Below are 12,828 nucleotides of genomic sequence, written 5' to 3'. Positions count from 1 at the left end.
AGAGGGTGGCTCCTCGTACCCAGTGGGCAGATAGGATTCCAGGCTGTGTTTGGCTGCTCTGTACCACTATTCTGTCCATTATTGTTTTATATGTACAAGTCAGTTGCTGGAAGGATAGTTCTAAGGACTCCTGCCCCTCAAAACATTTTACAAGTTCTACATAACCCTGACTGCTGCAAGTGAGAGGCCTTCAACTATTCTCATTTACAGATCAGGGTACACAAACATCTACAGGCAAGCCCAAAACTTTAAATTTAATCCTAAAGCTCAGACATAACTCCAGACTAGATGATAGAGTTGCTTATCTGTATGCCAACACTAAAGCCTTCTTCATTTCTAGAATTCCCATACCCAGTACATATGCTTCTTTGTAAACAAGAGCAAATATACTTAACTACATATTACTGTTGCACTTTAGTCTTTCACCCCTTCTCAAAAAGCAGAAGAGCTTGTGCTACTGCTTCTCTTTCCTTGCACAAGAGCAGCAACTCTCCATGCCACTTGCTCATGTGAAGTTTCTACTATCCGTGAAAAACAGAATGCCATGTCTTATTCCCCGGGGTCTGAATTTCTAATTGTTAGGTTAACAGGATATTCCCTTGATTTAGTCAATTCAAGTAGTAGTGGTAATTACACCTGTTCACCAACTCTCCCACTCAGTGCCTCTCATTTTTACAGGTCTTTCATACAACTATACATGCAGTACTGTCAAATACCCGAAGTAACCATGCCGAACGTGAAATATTTTCCCTTTAATCATTGCTTATTGATAGTAATCTCATGTATTATTAGTAATACTCAGAAGTGGCATTAAGGTGTGCCTACCTGTTTTAATGGACTGATAGTGTCAATGCTTGCTGAAGTTATTTACTAGAACACATAACTTACTCATTTCCTCAGTCATTTCCATCTTCATGTTTTCCTTCTGGAAGTTCTGCATAGTTTGTAATGTCTTTTGAGGGTCCATTTTCTTGTTAACAGATTGCATTGTCTAACAATATTAGAGAATATTAATCATAAAAATTTGTGTAGTATACTGAATATGTTAGGCAAAGTTAAGTGATTTCTAGTCTAACAAACCTGGGGCCAGGTTCTGCATGCTTTGCATATGTAGACTCCCACTTTAGTGGGAGCTCTGGGTGCATATGGAATCCTCAGTTGGTCCCTTGTCTAGTAATTAATAAAATCTACTACTCTGACTAGTGCAGAATAACAACAAGCTAGACTTTTTTCTTAATTTAAGGTCACTTTTCTGGCTTGCAGGATGAGCTTGGGGGAGGAGGAGAAAAGTTCCATAATTAGGCAACTAATTGTTATCAGACAGATGGAAATGGCAATGTTTAAAGCAAGTTAAGAACATTCTCATCAACCAGCAGTAGGAAGCGGGCATGAAGTCATTATGACGTTTCTCCATCTCGGATAAAGCAGTAGCAAGTATGACGTTTCTGATAATGGCAAATGCCAGGGTGTTCAAAAGTTAATAGTACAGGTTGAACACTTGGTATCACTTAGAGAACCTCTGCCACATACTACTAAACCTTAAACATAATATTTTACCAAACTTCATGGCACTGATTACCACAGGTGTGTAAAAAATACATTCACCCAGTATTACTTCCTTTTTGATTCATTAATATAAAGCTATGGTATTTTGCCTCCTCAAAGCAGCTTCCATGCCAAACACTAAATTGTGATATGTGCAAAAAATAAAGGAAGTAGCCTCTTTGTAGAAAGTGCTACATACACTTTAGGAACATATGGAAAACTAGTTTAAAAGGATACATTAATAATTGATATCAGTGATATATTAGAAACTTAAAACTGAAGCTTTTAAGGGAAATGTCTGCTTTCATTTCTAATTTTGTTTAAATTGAGAAAAAGCTTTTTGTTCTCCTTTTCCAATTCAAGGGTTGTCAGTGGATATAAATACATTTTTTCGGGGGGGGGGGGGGGGGGAATATTCTCCAATCATAGTAGTGTGTGCTTTAATTTTGTAGACAGATAGTAACACTAAGTGTCCTATTTACAGATAAATTTATGGACAAGATACTGAAAAATTGCTTACTCATCTCATTTGTTGAGGCAGCTAGACAGTGAGTTGCATCTGATTTTAATTGAATGTTGTATGACTGTAGATCCTGGTATGGGTTAGAGAACACTATGGCTCCAAAATTAAGTCAGTGTTTTTAGTTCTGTATTTTTTACTGAATTAACTGAAAAAGTTGACCATTAGGTGGCCAAAATAACTTAATTCTCCTTCAATCCCCATAATGTTGCATAGCCCATTGACAAACCTGCTTCATTTTTTTTCCAAATCCGTTAAGATCTGTATTTATTGACATTTCTGCTGATTTTGTTCCACCACTGCGATTATACCACTATGTTTGCTTTAAGAAGTTTAATCCAAAATATTCCAAGGATAAAGAGCCCAGAGAGAAGAACGCTCAGCTAGGGAGGGATGCAATAGTTCTAAAAAGCAAGATTAACTTCCTCACTTATGTGAAGCTGTTGTACGAATGATGGGCAAGGAGGTCACAGGAGAGAGAAGAGGTGCATGCTAGCATAAACTATCTTGTTTAACTTGATCATGGAGTCAGCTGTACCATCTCTTGGAGGAAAAAAGACCTACTGCACAGCCACAGCTTTGGAGGGTTGAACTGGGTTGTTTTTTTTTTTACTTTATTTTTTAAAAACACTTTGTTCATAGTGGCCCTTTAAGAGCAAAGTCTTCCTAGCAGCTACTTCCTGCATCAAATCAAATTACAGTGCATTAGTTTTATGAGACAAGAAGCAAAACAATTTAACACAATTTCCCTGGTGTGTGGAGGATGAGGGTGAAGCAGAATTCTAGCTCACTGAGCCCTTTAGAAGTGTCAGCCAGAAAGTGATGCCTCATTTTCACACAAGTTATAAAGCTAGGTGACATACTGCCTTGATTTCTAGAATCAGTCTTCCCTACTTTGGCTTTATCCACTAGAAGCAGTTACATGACAGACAAAATTTACAGGCAAGACATTGCATAATGAAAAGCTGTTTGTTAGCCTACTGTAATTATCCTCTGTATCAAGACTTACAGGATCCATTTTAATCATTAACCAGACACTAACACTGAACAGCTTTCTGGCCTACGACAAAGATATTCGTAAAAAGAAAAAGGAGTACTTGTGGCACCTTAGAGACTAACAAATGTATTTGAGCATAAGCTTTCGTGAGCTACAGCTCACTTCATCGGATGCTTATGCGGATACAGACTAACACGGCTGCTACTCTGAAACCTGACAAAGAGATTATAAGTCAACTGTGTGAGAGCCTGTTAGTTTAAATAGCAGATACTGACCAGCAAGATATGAATGGCTAATTTAGTGTTTTTCAAAACACAAATTAGTACTCGTCCTGTAAGCATCATCACTGCTAAATGTAGTATTACACAATACATTTATCTCCAGCTAATTTTTACAAGATAACATTGAACTCGTCAAGACTTTTGCAAGCTACCTATTGTATTTGAGTTTCAATATGAAAAAGTGTCCATGAACATGAATTACATTTAGATATTTATATTGATTTAACTGCTTACTTTTGCTGTGGTTGACATAGCTCCTGCCATCTTCATCTGGGAATTCATCACTTTCGTTTGAGTTGACATGGAGGTAACTTTGGAACTAACAGCATAGGTTCGAGTTTTCTGTTTTCGAAGCTGCACCAGCTGTTTTGCAAGAACCTTGCAGGCTTCTTTGTTACCAGTCTTTGCCATTTTCTTTATTTCCAGTTCCTAGTTTTAGAAAGTAGTTTTTAGATTCACATTAAGTGAACAAGAATTCTATAAAGTTATACAACTAAACATTTTTTAATAAACGCTAGATTGGATAAATTAACCACATGTTCACAAACCTCTTCTTTGAGAATGAAGGAATTGACAAATGATACAAGAATATTTCCCTTTCTAGCAGAAGTCTATAGCAAGAAAAAAAATTAATAGATGACAATACTCTATTACTAAAAGAATAACGTGTGTTATACTGTGGGAATGTGCACTTCTCTGACATACTGTTTTTTACATAGAGGTAGATATTACTTGTGCATTCTGACATGGAGTCATACATAGAGAGTTAAAGTGTATTTTTATGAGAGATCCTTTAGTTTACAGGCTGATAAATATACACATTAAGAACTAACGGTGATCAACACCACTGCTAACTCACCTTCTCCTTCTATAGGTCTTTCAGGCTATATCTACACAGCAAAGAGGAACCCACGGCTGCCCCATGAAGCAAACTTGGGCTCGTGGAGCTCTGGCTGTAGGGCGGTTTCATTGTTGTGTAGACTTGCAGGCTTGGGCTAGAGCCTGGGCTCTGGGATGCTGTGAGGTGGGAGAGTCTAAAGGTATGTCTCCACTCCATCGAAACACATGAGGCTGGCCCATGTTAGTTGACTTGGACTATGGAGCTGTTTAACTGTGGTGTGGATGTTCAGGCTGGAGCCAGAGCTCTGGGACCCCACAAGGGGAGAGGATCTCAGAGTCCAGGCTTCAGCCTTAGCCCCAACATCTACAGCCCTGTAGTCTGAGCCTGAGCCAGCTGACATAGGTCAGCTACAGGTGTTTAACTGCACTGGAGACATACTCTTAGACCCTCCTCTTGCATTCACCCGCTGCAACCTAGTGGCCACTTAAGCAACAGAGCATACCTGGACAGGTAACTTTCAGAAAAACTTTACCCTTCAGCACCTCTCCTCAAAGATTATGGAGTTTTATTTTCTTGGAAGGCAGATTACATGAAGTAACCTGTGAAACAGTTGAAGTCCAAGCTTTCCCCCACCCCTCAGGATTTAACTCAATTATCTTAGTGCATAATAAATGCAGTGTGCCTTGTCTACACTGCCACAAGCTAATATCACACCCTAAATCCTAGTCTAGGCAAAACCTGTGCCCAGATAACTCTATAACCAATATGGGGAGGGAATACAAGACTAATTAATTTAATGGAGGCAAGGAAAGTTTTGCACCCCTGACTTAACAGCTCTTCACAGAACATAATGATCAAATTGATCACTATCATAAAATCCTCATACCAAGCATTTTATTGAAGAGAAAAAAAATAAGGCTTCTCTCTTTAATTTGCCATAATGTTACTGACTGAACATATACAATTCATATGTCCAATTGTGACAACATTTTCTCCGGGAATAGGCAATAAGTAAAACTGTGTGTAATAACAGCACTGCAGCTGTTGGTGGGAAAAGAGAGGTGCTTTACCCTCCCCTGAATGCAACAAATGTTTAAAAGGCTGCTATGAAGCATAGCCAGTTGCTCTGTGATAGTAAATAGTGGCCACCAGACTACAGCATGTAGACACTGAGGAACCAACAGCAAGATACACAAAATTGCAGGAGATGCTCCAAAAGCAAATGTTAACTGACTAATTGCTTTGGTTTTACCACTATGGTAGAGACAACATCCTGCGACCATAAGAGATACCTCATGTGTAAGAAAACTATAAATACTGAACTATCGTAGGAACATAATATTTTGAGACTGGTACATTAGCTTGGCAGAAACTGCTTTGTAAAAATCCCTCATTTTTGAGGAAATTAAACTTCATGAGAGATTTGGTAAGAGATGCAATTTTACCAGAGAAAATACAGGTGTGTAAGTGAAGTACATGAGATCAATAGAAAAGTATTGTGGGTATGAAATGGAATGGCAATCCTGTTTTGGTAGCCTACATATAAGAAATGCGGGCACTTTACAGGGTGCTCAAAATATCACTGAAACTATCGTGCTTTTTAAATATAACTCCAATATTATGTGGTTAAGATAAGAGTGACTTGGGAATGCATATTTTGGACACAGATTTCCAAATGTTATAATAGCAAATGTTAGCAAGCACCAGTTTTCCCAGTTAAATACAGTAGTTCTTGTAGCCCGCAGATCTCATTATAGTATGAAAAGCACACTTTCAAGATGAAACATTATAAACTGTAAATGCCAAGTATTACTAAACTATCAATTACAAACTGAATCTGTGCCAGGGAATCAAGTTGCTATATGGCTGATGTATTCATAATTAACACTAATTGTGAAAGTAAGAGACAAGATTAATCCATAGTCCTTGTATTTATGAAGAAATTTTAAGACAGTCACATCTTTCTCCTACTCAAAATTCAGCAAGTCAACAGTATAGTAAGCAGGATACATTACTGATCAGACATCAAAACTGTCCACGCTAGCCAAGTAAAGACAAATATAAAAACAGTAAATAACTGTAACAATGCTATCACAGAGCAACATCTATTTTAAAAAATATTTGTTTTGCCTCTCTATATAAGTAGCAGCAAAAGACCATTGTTACAGGACAATGTTCTGATTCATTGACAATTTCCTGCTCTTTTCAAATGACAAGCGTACCAGGCTTTGAAAATTCAGATTTCTTAGAGTCTGAGCAGCCAGGGTAACAACAGAAGACTGAGTCTTTCAAAGACTTGTTCTCTTCACCTCTTCCTTCACAAGAGAAAAAAATACACAATATATTTCTGGAGCAAGTTACTGACAAGAGTGCATTCAAAGCTTCAAGGTGAATTTCTTTACAGAAATCAAGGCACTAAAAGAAATAATGGTAGCTTAACCACTTACACAATCTATCAGACATATCTTAAAGCCCTAGCAAAAGGATAAAATTTCCAAGAATAGTCATCTTTCAGGCTCTCTAATTTTTCTCATGCCAAAACTGATATCCACAAGACCTGCCACCATATGAGGCAATGTCTTATTAACCACTAAACCGGGGAGTGAACTGTCACAGAATTTTTCCACACAGTTTTTGTGTCATCTATCAAGGCATGTAATTTGACGTATACCTCCACCAGTATAGGTATGAGGTGACATAAAACTGAAGGACATGTTCTAACGATCAAGCGTTCAATGAGGGAGTTATCACAGTTATGTTTAATAAAGTCAGCTGGTTGTAGGGAAATTCTATGAAGACCATAGGAATAACTACATCCAGGTGACAATGTTAGACTTGTCTTTGTCTACAGTTGCTGTTAAGTCATGTTGTGTTTTGAGATGAACTGTTACTGAAGATAAGCCCTAATATTCCCTCTGAAACCCTCACCACTGATGTTCATTTAAATAAGCATCAATGACATATACTAATGCTTCTCACTGCTTTCTACCCCAAGAACTTAGAGCATTGCCTCCAAAGCTCATGGCCCTTGCTATCTATAATGGAAGGGTCATGTCTGGGATAGAAGTCCCAACAACTCATGTTGGAATGCAAAGCACTAATGCTGGGCTACTGAGTCAACAGTATATTCCCTTGCTGCCAATATTTTAATATTTTAAAACAGGTTATGCAACATTGGCCCAAATTTACCCATGCTGTTGGACAAAAAAGAATCAGGTTATATAATGAAAAACAGCACAGCTTCTGACTCTGCACTTATTAGAGATTCAGGAAGACTAAGGGTACGTCTTCACTAGCAACATTAAAGCACTGCTGTGGCAGCGCTTTAACATGGCTACGTAGTCGCAGCACCAGCACTGGGAGAGAGGTCTCCCAGCACTGTAAAAAAACCCACCCCACTATAAGGTAACTAATGTAGATAGTGGGGAAAGTCAGTCTTCAAAATCTTGCTATCATTTAGGTGTGAGACATTCTCTTGCCATTTATTTAAAATTTCAAACAAACACTTACTTGTGTGTTTTAAAAAGGTAAACTAAATTTCTCTGTTCTACTTACCAGCTGTTTTTCCTGTTTCTCGAGGGCTGCTCGATCTCTGGTTATAGTCCTCTGTGTACCTCTTAACTCTCGATTCTGTTCCTTTATTACATCTGGAAAGGAAATATTTATAGTTGGTAAAATAATTCTTCAGACTGAATGCTTAACAGTATTGAAACATGTAATGAAAATCTGCAATTTATTGGATGATAGAAAACTTCCCTTCATTAATTTGATTTTTTATCATAAGAGTAACACATGCATCTCTTACTAGGACTATAAATATCAAATATATGCAATGATGTTAGAATATAAATTTACATGTCTGAAATACTATCTTAAATTTCAACACTATAGGCCAAGTTCTCCTTTTATACCAGTGAAACCTAAGCGGCTTCAATGGAGTTTGTACCAGTGTAACTGAGAGAAGCATTTGGCACAAGAGACTTCTATATTCCATAAACATGTCTCTTTTAATCATGCAGGAAGTGTCAAGAACAACTTCCCCATGCAGAAAAGCATATCTCTAACTCCTATTTCACAGCAATATGAGCCAAGTCCTCCTTATCTCAGCCACCGTAGCCAAAATATTCAATGGAGAGGTCCGTGAGGTCTGTGATGATAGGGTTGGGGGAAGGAATCCTCCCTTCTCCCGAATAACCATGGGACTGTTCCAGAGCTGCTTCAATAGAGCAATAGCATTGGTTCCCATTGCACCTTCTCTATAGAGTAGGGAGAAATGGCAGCAGCTTCCATAGATGTGAATCCCTTGGCTCTGTTTACCTCCTTCCTCACTGAGGTGCATAGAGACCACTCCAAAATCCTGCCCTACCCCATATGCAACATAGCTGCACTTATTCAACTAAAAGTCAAGACACAAGGGATGTGACACAGAATTGCCTGAAAACTGGTCAAGTCTTTTATCCATTCCTGACACCCTCTTTGAGAGCAGCAATTCCATAAGGTAGTAATCCGACCTAAACAAATATATAGCAGTACTTAAAAGATGTGCCTATAACTTAACCAAAGCTTAACTTAAAATTTAGCTAACATTTTCCCCAGCCATTAGGACAGACAGAAAAGGAACAGTGTTTAAGAGCACACCCAAAAAATATAGCTTTGCTCCCAGCTGTTCAGCGGTCCATTTGGGGAAAAGTTAGTGGTCTCGCAATCCAATGCCTAGTTTTGGACATTATCCACATAAGCAGCCTTAGAGAAGCTGGGGATGGACAAGGAATGACTGATCACTGAATTACCTCTTACTAGTCTCACCCCTTAGTAGGTGATCTGGGCATAGGAAGATTGATTTACAGTGATGGAATGCAGCAGCTTGCACTGCTATTACACATTCTGTACCTGTTTTGAGGAGAAAGGAATTCCATTCCCCAAACTGTCAAGCCAGCAGCTTTAATTCTAAACATTACTTGAAAAGAAAAATTAAAGGAATTTAACAGGTGAGTATGTCTGCAACTGTGGCACCAATGGGGGTTGAGGTTTGAGAAAGCCCACTAAGCACCCCTTAGGGTTTCTCTGACTACCTGACACTTATACTTGGGAGACATACAGGCCTTCTAGGATCTGGTCAACTGACTCAGGTGAGCCCTAATGCTGAGTGCCTGTTAAGATCCCCTTCTGCGTATCTAAATGTAATACAAAGGGAAAATGGAGAAGTGCCCCATTTCCCTTGTCTTGCTAGGATTTTTTTTCTTAATGTATTTAAACTAGACTACCTTTAAGTTGAAGTTGATTTTGAGTACATATCAGTAATTTAAGAATCTTTACAAGCAGATAGTTACTTTTAACAAAAACAAGGAATTTGGGATAAAGGTTAAACTTAGTAAACACCCCTCATATCTGCAAGTATAGAAATTTAGCACTGAACTACAAAAACTACTTTTTCAATACTCTGTCAACAATCTCCTTAGAATATCAGAAACTAACATCCATCCACAAAAGCCCCTTTTGTCATATCAACTACCACAAAAACTAGAATGTTTTACCCCTAATCAACAATAGGTGTGCCACGGTAGTATTAAATATCTATACAGATTTTTATACCATCCTCTTGCCATAGTACCTGAGCACCTTCCAGTAGGATGGGCACTTTCAGTAGTAAAGTGCCACACACAACAAAATAAAAGCCTATTTTTACACATTCAAAGTTAGACAAACAACATACTTCAGTCAATCTTACCCACTCATCATTAAAAGCCCAATCCTGTGAGGTGCTGCAGGTACTCCACAATGAGTACCTCACTAGTTTGGGTCTTATGATTCCATCTGCCAACAGATTATCAAAATGTGATTCGTCATGGAACTACTTCATCGTCATATACAAGCTCCCTAAGCCCAGATCATGAAATTTTAGCATGGGCATACAGAAATCAAAGGTTAGCATTATAACAAAATATCACACTTAATATGAGACATTTAGGAAACAAATATGAACAATGCTCTATTGATGACTTTTGTACACTGCCCCTGCAAAGAACAGAAAATGACATCTGAGGGCAGAGACAGTACCTTAACTATCTTCCTTACAGGATAATGCAAATTGCTTTCACTTGGTGCAAGAGACCACTTTCTTCATACTATTGTTTATGTAGAAGCCTTATGGAATTTACTTGATAAAGTGTAAATATTAAAAGCAATGTATGATATAGAACCCGTCATTTCAGCTTCCATTAAAGATTTGTCTTCATTTGTTAGGCTGCATAGGTCTTACAGTGAATATTAAAATCTACAGAGGGATTTATTCCTAAAGCAGAACTCCTTTTCCACTGTTGGAGGGACAAATAGCTCTCCTGGGTATAGGCTGCATACTCAAAGCAGCCTCCCATATTGCTCTAATTTTGCAGAATTCTAAAGAGTAAAAAAGTCAGCAGGTGCTGGAGTTTAATGCTATTGGGTTTCCTAACAGAGAAAAAAAAAGGGCTTGAATATGAACCGAGAGTCACAAGAGTTAAATTTGCATACCTAACATACTACAGTGTATTACTAGAATGAGGTAACTACCAATGGCAGTTGATTTTTGGTGTGGTTAGAAGGCTTCTTCTAGTCTATTTTATAAGAATTAGATTTATATGCTTAACTGATTTTAGCACTGTAAGACATGCAAACAAGTTTGGATTTGAAAACAGATTAAAAAATGATGCCCCTTTACAAGACTGTTAATCTGATTTAACCCCATAATAAATATAAAATTTGTTGTTTCAAACTCAAACCTTTATATGTAACAAAATAAAAGATGAATAAGTTATTGAAAGTTGTGCTGTGATGAGAAATCAGGAACCCTTTTCAGGTTTATATTGTAAAGACAGGGCAACCTCCATCTATTAAAAAAGTCTGTTTAAAACAGTCTGAAAAGGAAATAATGTTCCCATAATTAAGACTACATCATGGTTTTGTATTCCACAAAAGCAGACTAATACTTGTACGCTTCTATTTTCCTCATTTACTTGGGTAACAAGTGAAATGCAATCTAGACAGGCTCAATTACTGTCAGATGACTAAAGCATGAATAATAAGCAGAAACTGTAGCCATAGTCTTCATTTTAAAGCATACATCAATCTTTCTGGAAAAAGAAGAGTAGCAATTCAGATTCTTCCTTCCCAGATGTGCGAAGACACTGCAAGCCATCTAAGTCTGAAATTATTTCAGCAGTAATAGGTTCCAACAAAATATTTTAATGGAATCTTGAGAGGAACACACGCTGCACAAAAAGCTCATGCTCAATAATTGTTTTAAGCCTAAGGAGTAATAATCGGAAAAGAAAAGTGATATTGAAAGGGGCCATTTTAGTCATGTTACTGCTCCCAAGACCCCACAAGTAACATTTTCAAGAAACACTTTACAATGGACACTGGAGTAGACAGCCAATATATGAAAATAAAGCCTGACAAATAAAAACAATGTATTTTGGCCCAGCAGAGAAACAATGGAAGCAATTCAAGAGACAAGCATCAAGCATGAGCTCTGTCAAAAAGACTTTAAAAAGAAGACTTTGCTGGGGTGGGGTGGGAGGGGAGATTTAAAATTTAACTACACTATATATAGGTGAGTTTAAGAACACTGAGAAGAAATAGTAATGCAAATATATTTACGTATGAGACTAGCATTGATGTTTTACTCTACAGGAAATATTCCCTTTTGTTAGAAAACTTGCAAGGTAGAAACTGAACCCAAATATAATAAAGGCACTAGCATTTTAAACAAGTTAGAAGCCGGGGGAAAAGTCAGCAGGTTCATTTTTTTTATATTTCTTCTACCACAGGAGATTCTCAGCTACTTTAAAAGAACTACAGCAATAGACAAAAAGAAAAGGAGTACTTGTGGCTGTAGCTCACGAAAGCTCATGCTCAAATAAATTGGTTAGTCTCTAAGGTGCCACAAGTACTCCTTTTCTTTTTGCGAATACAGACTAACACGGCTGTTACTCTGAAACCAAACAACAGACAGTAAATGGTGATTTGATAACTACAGAACACCAAGAGCTCACAGCTAGACACCACTGAATCTGTAGCAATGTTTATTTGCTCTTCGCTTCACCAAACAAACAGAAAAGTGTTCTCAGAGAACAGAGCAACTTGTTTCCATGGCTCTCCTGATTGTTTAAGTTAGAAGTATTTTTGTATCACTTCGAACAACTAAATATATATTTGGTTAAAAAAGACAAAAAAACAAAACCCCAACCCTCCTCCCCCAAACAGGGTTCTCTTTAGGTTCGACTTAACTATTATCTCGAGGCACCATCTTTAAGAGTCACCCCATGTTCTTAGAGACCATGCAAACATACCCCCAACACTGCAGAGAGCAAAAAAAAAGTTCCACTTTTATTACAGACTTCCTTCCCCGTGTAACTGACTTATCAGCGGTCCCTGACGCTTTCAGTACGTGGGGAGGGTACGTGTGTGTGTCTCTCACACTCACTCTCACACACACACACACACGGCTTTAGATGAGTCACTCTAGCTGCACCTCCTTGTTTTCCGACCAGCCCGGCCCCGTTCTGCTCCGACACACACACCCGGGACCGAGTCCCTGTGACCCCGGCCCGGGACGAGTGTGCGCAGGGGACCCGCCCACCTCGGGAGCAGACGCAGGGAGCCC

The 12,828-nt window shown here is 38.2% G+C and overlaps 1 protein-coding gene across 2 annotated transcripts in view; it reads right to left on the bottom strand.

Annotated features, from left to right (window-relative positions):
- Window positions 1-12,828, bottom strand: part of CHMP2B (charged multivesicular body protein 2B) — a 104,533-nt gene that overhangs the window by 2,719 nt on the left and 88,986 nt on the right. For both annotated transcript variants that reach the window (XM_048869013.2, XM_048869002.2), the window contains exons 2-4: window positions 7,740-7,831; window positions 3,578-3,772; window positions 889-991 (exon numbers count right to left, since the gene is read on the bottom strand). In XM_048869013.2, coding sequence (XP_048724970.1) covers window positions 889-991; window positions 3,578-3,772; window positions 7,740-7,831 — 390 coding nt within the window. The remainder of the gene's footprint in view (window positions 1-888; window positions 992-3,577; window positions 3,773-7,739; window positions 7,832-12,828) is intronic.

The sequence above is a fragment of the Caretta caretta genome, chromosome 1, assembly GCF_965140235.1.
Source record: "Caretta caretta isolate rCarCar2 chromosome 1, rCarCar1.hap1, whole genome shotgun sequence".
Lineage (NCBI taxonomy): Eukaryota > Metazoa > Chordata > Testudines > Cheloniidae > Caretta > Caretta caretta.
The sequence above is the reverse complement of the archived record's forward strand: the minus strand, read 5'-3'. Positions and strand labels throughout refer to the sequence as shown.